This window comes from Mesoplodon mirus, assembly GCF_964341445.2.
Source record: "Mesoplodon mirus genome assembly, chromosome: 3".
NCBI lineage: Eukaryota > Metazoa > Chordata > Mammalia > Artiodactyla > Ziphiidae > Mesoplodon > Mesoplodon mirus.
In genome coordinates, this window is record NC_138978.1 from 144365761 (window position 1) to 144374656 (window position 8896).

Here is an 8896-nt window from a genome sequence, read left to right on the forward strand (position 1 = left end):
TAAAATGTTAAGTCATAGAGCCTTAGAATTTTAAAGTCAGGAGGAATCTTAAGAGTTCCTCTTGTCCAATCCTTTACTTCATAGATGAAGAAACAGGTCTAGAGAGATCGGTTGACTGGCCCAAAGTCACACAGCTGGCTAGTGGCAAAGCAAGGACCAGAACCCAGGTTTCTCCTGCTTTAACTTTGTACCCTAAATGGTCCTTAAATAATCAGTGACAGAAATATCGTACTTCACACAAGCTCTCCTGGGGATGGTGGTGATAGGGGTGATCTGCTTTATTGAAACATTTACAAGGATTACGTTCATCCCGTCGCAGGACCGCCCTGAACTAACTCCTCAGCTCGGTGTTGAGCAGAGTCACAAGTTACGTGCTGCACTTGTTTATGAGTCTGTCTGCCTAATCTCGGTTCTCCGGACAGGAGCGCCCACCCGAGGGCCCCGCACACAAGGGCTCCCCCTCCCGGACCCTCCCAGGCTGCCGTCTGTCACAGAGCGGCCGCGCGGCCCGCCCCACGTGGACCCGGCTCGGAGGATCAAAGTCTGTTTGCTGCCCGGCGGGGGGCTGCGAGAACCCGCAGCCCCAGAGCAAAAGCCCCGCCACGCCTGGGGTACAGCTCCTGCCCCGCCCTGTCCCTCCCCCTCCTGCTGCACGCGGCCCGCGCCCCCTTCCCTCCCCCACGACGCCCATCGCTGCACCCGGCCGCAGCCCCCGGCCCACGCCCGGCTCCTGAAGGGAAAGGCCCCGCCCCCCATCTGTTGGCGCCGTGACACCGCCCCCTCCCGCCCCGCCGAGCCTCCATCCAATAGTGAGCGCGGATGGGCGGGACGCGACAGCTGTCGTAAGGGGGTGCTGGCCAATGGGAAAGAGTGCCGGGCCTGGTGGGCGGGACAGCGAGGCCTTGTCACGTTCGGGTCCGTGTGAAAACGGGGGTTCCGAGTGCAAAGCAAAGTTTTTTTGTAAACCGTCTGCAAAGGCGGGGGGGCGAAGAAGGCGCCCGATACCGGGCCGAGTGCAGCTGCTGTGGCCGCCGCCTCTTTAGCTCTTCAGGCGTTGGCTCCTCGGTCCGAGCGACCCCGGAGGGAGACCAGCGAGGGGAAGACCTGCGCGGAGAGCCCTCAGATGCTTGGAGCCTTTGCAGCGCGGAGCTGCTGGTCGCCCGCCCCCGCCGCTCGCCTGCTCCTGCTCCGGCTCTCCGTCCGCGGGCTCCGGGAGCCCCAGCTCCCCGCCGCCGCCGCCGCCCGCTCTAGGTGTGGGGGCTACTGGGGCTGAGCCGGGCCTCCGCGCCGGCTCCGAGGACGGACGCCTGAGGAGCAACGCGCCGCCGGCCCGCCGGGGACGCCCGCAGGCGCGGGGGCTCGGCGGCTTGACCCCGGGCTCGCCCCTGTCCGGCCAACGAGGCCCAACGGCAGACTCCCGAGCGGCCCGGCTCGGGCGGTGAGAGCCCCGCGCCGCCCTCCCTCCGTCGCCGGGTCGCCGGCCCTCGGCGCCTCGCCGCCGCCGCCTCACGAGTGTCCGGGCCGCGCTCGGCGGGCTCCTGAGCCGCAGCCATGGGGTGCTGGGGTCGGAACCGGGGCCGGCTGCTGTGCATGCTGATACTGACCTTCATGTTCATGGTCCTGGAGGTGGTGGTGAGCCGGGTGACTTCGTCGCTGGCGATGCTCTCCGACTCCTTCCACATGCTGTCGGATGTGTTGGCGCTGGTGGTGGCGCTGGTGGCCGAGCGCTTCGCCCGGCGGACCCACGCCACCCAGAAGAACACCTTCGGCTGGATCCGGGCCGAAGTGATGGGGGCTCTGGTGAACGCCATCTTCCTGACCGGCCTCTGCTTCGCCATCCTGCTGGAGGCCATCGAGCGTTTCATCGAGCCGCACGAGATGCAGCAGCCGCTGGTGGTCCTCGGGGTCGGCGTGGCGGGGCTGGTGGTCAACGTGCTGGGGCTCTGCCTCTTCCACCATCACAGCGGCTTCGGCAACGACTCCGGCCACGGCCACTCACACGGGGGGCACAGCCACGGCCTCCCCAAGGGGGGCCGCGGCAAGAGCACCCGCACCGGGGGTAGCGACAACAGGGCCCCAGGTGAACAGGGTCCCGACCAGGAGGAGACCAACATCCTGGTGGCCAATAGCAGCAACTCCAACGGGCTGAAACTGGACCGGACAGGTGAGGAGAGAAAGTCGCCGCCGCAGGTGGTTGGCATTGGGGAGCCCAGACCCCGGGATGGCCCCGGGCAGGATGGCCAGCACGCCCCCTGGTGTCCGAGCCGACCGCGCCGCGCCGCCTACCTGGCCACTCCTTCCCGCTCCGGCACTCACACCCCGCCTCGCCCGGAGGAGGCGGCCCCCCTTTCAGCCCGGTGTAAGGAGCCGGGGAAGCGCGTCTGGGAGTGTAGATGGGCACCGTGGTGGTGAGAGCGGGCAAAAGGTCAGGAGGTGACCGTCAGCCCGCTGCGGTCTGCAGCCGCACTTAGCAGTCTTTACAGGCTGTCGTTTCAAGAGGCTGTCTGATTTTGGCGTTAGCAGGATCAAAAAATGCTAATTTCTTGGGCCTATTGGGAAACGGAGAGAATCCCACTTGGTCCTTAGTCGTTGGCTGTTAGGAACCTTGCTCTGCCCAAGTAGTTCTTATGCCCTTCAAACAAGTTTCTTAATATTGTATTCGGGGCTATCTAGTGATTGACTTTCCTGAGCTCAAAACCCTCGTTAAAGGTTTCTACCATGAGCAGCAATATATATTTCAGTTAATTTTCTAAAATCTAAACCTAATCCTGAAAATCCTAGACTTAGAACCTGTATGGGCATGTTTAACATTTCACTTAGGATTTTTCATAATCGTACTAAGATAAAAGTGATGGTAATTTATTCATCTTATATTTTTAATGGATAGTTTTCATTCTAAACATTAAGCGCGCTTGAAGGAAATTGGGAAATGAATGTTGAAAGAAAGGAGACGGGAAAAGGAATCAACCTAATGCTCTACTACCCAAGCTCAGTGATGTTAACAATTTGGTGTATTTCCTTCCACTTTTTTCCACTTACATCTATTTACCTAGTTGTATGATACCACATAGACAGTTTTCCTCTTTCCAAGATTTGGAATATCATGTTAATGAAATTCAAGTTGTACATTGAAAATGTTTAATAAACAATTGAATTTCCTCTCACTCCCACTCTGCCAGGTGTTATTCCAAAGAATATTAAGCTGCTCTGGTGTGTATAATTCCTTTAAAGGATCTGTACGTTTGGTTTAGGAGCTAGTAGGGTAGATAGTGATCGTTTAGTTCCAACTTTTCCCGAAGTCTCTGTGATTGCTGATAGGTTTATATTGTTGATTTGTCAGTTTCTAAACCTCTTCTATCAAGAGACTCTATCATTTATATAAATGATAAAAGTTTAAAAGTTAACCTTAACACCTTAATGACTACGAAAAGTGACTAGACCTCTGCATCAGGTCAGCCATTTGTATTAGACTTATCCATAGTTGCATTTAATTTTGGGTGATAGTGTTCAATTTTGTTTTCTTTTTGGTGTATGCCAACAAGTATAGGAGAATGTTCACAGGACCCCACCCCCACAGAAAAGGTGAACTTTATTTGGAGGTGGGAAGGTAGGAGGGTGGTTAGGAGTATGGGGAAGCAATATCATCTTAATGACTTAATTTAGCCCTGGCCATTATGTCCTGGCTTGTTCCCAGTATGTCAATTTATATTAAATCACTGTGAGCACATTTCTTATTACGTTTTATGAAAAATTTTCACTTCTATCACTTAAATGGAATTAGGCAAGAATGTTTATATAAACACTTTAGATGTGTTTGATACAGAATTTTTATTTCTTTGTAGATCCAGAAAAGTCCAGAAATGATGCAATGGAAGTACAAGTGAATGGGAATCTTATCAGAGAACCTGACCAGGTGGAATTGGAAGATGATGATGATAAGGCTGGACAGCTTAACATGCGTGGAGTTTTTCTGCATGTCTTTGGAGATGCTTTGGGTTCAGTGATTGTAGTAGTAAATGCCTTAGTCTTTTACTTTTCTTGGATGGGTTGTCCTGAAGGGGAGATGTGTGTGAACCCATGTACCCCTGACCCCTGCAAAGCATTTGTAGAATTAATTAATAGTACTCATGCGACAGTTTCTGAGGCTAGTCCTTGCTGGGTGCTATATTTAGATCCAACTCTTTGTATTGTAATGGTTTGTATACTTCTTTACACAACTTATCCATTACTTAAGGAGTCTGCTCTTATTCTTCTCCAAACTGTTCCTAAACAAATTGATATCAAAAATTTGATAAAAGAACTTCGAGATGTTGAAGGAGTTGAGGAAGTTCATGAATTACATGTTTGGCAACTTGCTGGAAGCAGAATCATTGCCACTGCTCACATAAAATGTGAAGACCCGACATCATACATGCAGGTGGCTAAGATCATTAAAGACGTTTTCCATAATCACGGAATTCATGCTACTACCATTCAGCCTGAATTTGCTAGTGTAGGCTCTAAGTCAAGTGTAGTCCCATGTGAACTTGCCTGCAGAACTCAGTGTGCTTTGAAGCAATGTTGTGGGACACGGCCACAAGCCCAATCTGGAAAGGATGCAGAAAAGGCCCCAACAGTTAGCATTTCTTGTTTAGAACTTAGTGACAATCTAGAGAAGCAGCCCAGGAGGACTAAAGTTGAAAACATCCCTGCTGTTGTGATAGAGATAAAAAAAATGCCAGATAAACAACCTGAATCATCTTTGTGAGTCTTGGAAAAGATGTGATATTTGACTTTTGCTTTAAACTGCAAGAGGAAAAAGACTCCATTGAAATTCTATGTTTGCCAAGTAGTGTAATTGAAGTCCTTGTCTGGTCACACAGTTTAATTCTATTTTTGTAAGAACATAATGGGACTGCTTAACAGAGTTCTATATTACAACTTTGTGATTATTAGTGCAGAGTACAGCTATGCTGTAACAGTTTTGGAAAGCCAGTTTTAACACTATGTTACATTTTTGTTTAAAGTATAAACCTTATATAACATTTGATTTCCAGTTTTTCCATGGTAAAAACTTAATTAGGGGGATAAATAAATTAAAATTGTTACTGGAATTTCTCTGCTTTTCTTTTCCCCCAGTGTTATATTTTGTTTATTAGAATTATAAATGCTGGAACTTAAAAAATCATCAACAGGTTTGTTTCTTTTGACATTTTATGTAATATTTTCTTGCCCTTTGAGATCATTGCATAGCATAATGGCAACATATTTTAAGAATGACTCATGAAAATTATTAGGAAAAGTTCCTTTTTTTCTTCTTCACATGGGGGTATTTATGATACTGAAGATCAGTTACTATTCTGTATCTTATATTGCTGAGTATTATTCTAATAAATAGTGAAATAATTAACAAATTGAACTGTAGCGTACATATAATAGGGCATATGGGGAGTAAGAGCAGGGAAGAAAGTTTACCAAATTAAATATTTAGATTCTTGTGTGTTAATATTCAGACCACATTTCTAAATTATTCTGAGAATTTTAACCTTTTTTTTTTTTTTTTTTTTTAAAGAAAAACATGGTCTAAAACATGGACATGTTCACCAGCATTACTTTCTTTGAAAGATTGGCATTGGGAACATTGAGTTGAAAGTTTACTCATAAAATATATATAGTAAATATTTTTAAGGACATTAAATTTAATCTAATAACTTACATGTTAAATGAAAGCTTATTAATCTAATCTTTTAAACTGTGGGTTTTAAAAATAACTTCAGAGTTAGTCATTTCACAGTGACCAATCATGAATGGATTCAAACAGCTTTTTGAGCCCAACCAGCAATGCCTGTGCTCTGCCAAGAGCCATTGACTTGGGAGAAAAATGGAATCTGAAGGTTAATGCAGTTTGGATATTAAGTTCTCAAAAAGCAAAGTTAGTTAAGGCACAATTAATAATTGAGATTCTATAAGTCATTCTGTCTTGACATTGCTCAGATCTTCCAATAGTAGCTTATTTTGCAAGATGCCATAATATCTACACAGGAAATTGTTCTTAGCTATTTCATTGTTGGTATGGATTCCAAATCCATACACAAATACTATTTAAGGGTATTTAAGTTATATTTTTCTTGATAGGGAGGGGTTATGCTTTGTGAAGAAACTAGATTTTTGTCCTCAAAAGGATGGATATTAATATCAGTTATCATGTATAGCTCTATTTTTCTAGAAACGAGGTATCCTGACTACTTTAGTAACTTTTATAGCTGACTACTTTTGGGATGGCTACCTTTTGGGATTTGAAATAATTCATTATCTAATGGGTCTTAAGATGAAAATGGTGACATTTGACAGTTAACTTTTTAAAGGGATGATCTTTTGTGGTAGGTGGTGTGTTTTTTTCCTAGTATAAGCCTATTGCTGGCAATGGGCCTATTTAAGAAAACCCGGTTTTTCCAGTGAGAATGAGGTAATTTTAGGAACACAGTTTGTAAGTTCACATTTGCTATAATGGGCCAAAACCATAACCTGCCAATTTGCAATACATATTTATCATTTAATACTTTTCTCTGATATTGTGTATTTCAATTCCTAAACTGGTAGTTACTTTGAATTTTGCAAACATTTTTTTAAAACATGAAATTGGGGGATCTCATGGGTGAACAAGAGAAAGCTTCAAATTGTATCATGTACATTCCTGATTTAACACTTTACAAAACCATTTTTTGAAGATCTCAAAACAGTTTATGTTACAGAAACATGTCAGTAATGATACAAAAGGATAACTGGTAAAATATATTACATTCAATGAGGTTTTCTTTACAATGCTCTGTTGGGTCTATTTCTTAAAGGTTGTGTAATTAATAAGACATCGACTGAATGAGGTTTTTTTAAATGGTGTTTAAGCATGGGACAAGGGCTTTTTTTTTTCTTTCATAAGTGCTTTGAAAGTAACAGCCTTTAGATTTCAGTTATTTCACTTTTGATAATTTTAAGTAGCTCATATGTAACAAAGTGGTACCATAGGATTCTCTTTTTTCAAAGGACTTTTGTCATAATAGCAAAATCAGTGGGCACTGACTCACCTTTTGAGTTTTAGCAGAGAATTATTTATTTCTTTACAATGCACTTTCTAACCCATTTTTAGCTATATTAGCATTATCTTTTTAAAAAATGCTTGTATATTTAAATATTGTGGGATTTAAGTGTCTTTTCCAAAATAGCTTATTCCTTACTACAAGAAAATGAGGGAAATACCATGAATTATTAGGAGACTTAAACCCAATATTTAAATGCTGTTTTATAACACTGCATCAGTTTTAGGAGGTGCATCTCGCCTGCTGGCTCTTTTATATTTGAGCAAGATCAGTGTATTTAGAATATGTGTTTAGAAATGTGTCTGTTGTCTCAATTTAGTAAGAAGGAGGTGCTACATGTGCCTGAATTAAAATCAACCCAGACATTTTTTCCAAGCCAAATGCCGCCTTAGTGATGAGAGAGATTTAATTCTCCATTGTCACATTTTAGTTTATATGATTTTTTAATAAGGTTTTTTTTTTGAAGAGCATCTGCACTATATAAGTATGGACTAGAACCTAAAAGAATAGTCAAAAACTCACAAACACTTTGCTGTATGTATTTTAACATTTTAGAAAACAATATATTTGAATAACTAAGGTATATAATTTGAACAGGAAAAATTTCCATCAAGAGCACCTTGGAAAATCACAACAGGTAGAAGACTATGTTAATATGTTTGTATCTTGGTAACATCGTCTGTTAATTTTGAATTTTTGAAAGTTTTGAGGGAAAAGTCCTATGGAATCTAATGTGAAGTATTTAGTAGGCTAACTGGTATTGAGTTGAAGCTTTTTACTGTTTTTAAGCAGATATCATTTGATGAAATGTCATTTACCTGCTGTCCTAAGATGTTCATACATACACAAATAAGGAGAAGAATCCTACCATATAGAAATATTTATTTTAATAGAGTTTCATTTAAGTCATAAAACAGTGTTAAAACTCTTGGGAAGGTGGAGGGTTTCTCATTTTTTAAATTGAAACTGTCATACAGTGTTTGACCATCTGAAATGGGAATTGTAATAGCACTATTTTGATGTAGCTCTACCAATATTATGTGACAATGCTATTTAGTTTTACTAACAAGCTCTGGAATACTTAGCAGTCATTTTCACTGGCACAAGAGCTTTTTGTATGTCATTCAATTTAAACTTTTAAACCAAAAACTTTATGGTTTAGTGTCTTTGGCAAAAAGATGCTGAAGGGAATGTAACATACAATTAATATGTGGTTATATATAAAAAGACAAAAAATTGCCATGTTATGGTTCTGCCTTGAAACAGCACAATGAAGTGTATCAGTGTATTCTGTGATTCTTTATGAAACTTACATGTTGTGTTGTTCTGTGTCTGCCATAGGGTGTCCTTTGGGCCAGATGTGGCACAGTTAAATGCAATTATCATCTCATGAAATGCAGATGCAGATAAAATGTCTTTAGTGCTGCAACATTTTACCTACCTTTTGTATGTTTTCTGACTGTGCGTTGTTTCCAAAGCTGTTCCTACCTCACCATGAGGCTTTATGGATTGTTATGTATTATAAATGTTCTTTATGAGACAGACTACTGTGTTTCTTCTCATTTATTAAAAGTTAAGTAGAAAAATAAACTAATTTTAATATTTAGTTCATTGTTTTGTGCATATGGCCTCCGCTTCTATGCTAAGCTGGGTTATGTAGAAGAGAGTTGGATTTCAGTCACTGAAAGGGAAATTTCTGCTTAACGTGTTCCTAGTGTGCAGGGTGACCAGGTTACAGGACAGTGGTGTGGAAGAAAACAAATGTCGGTAAAAATTGCCATCGAAATTGAAAGGGTAACAATACAAAGGCTCATTAACAAATA

At 42.9% G+C, this 8896-nt stretch overlaps 1 protein-coding gene across 1 annotated transcript; it reads left to right on the top strand.

Annotated features, from left to right (window-relative positions):
- Window positions 1–1452: 1452 nt before the first annotated feature.
- SLC30A1 (solute carrier family 30 member 1) lies at window positions 1453–8679 on the top strand. Its single transcript, XM_082614670.1, has 2 exons — window positions 1453–2164; window positions 3843–8679. Exons 1-2 carry the CDS (start codon window positions 1552–1554, stop codon window positions 4745–4747), a joined length of 1518 nt encoding a protein of 505 aa, XP_082470796.1. The 5' UTR covers window positions 1453–1551; the 3' UTR covers window positions 4748–8679.
- The last annotated feature ends 217 nt before the right edge of the window (window positions 8680–8896 follow it).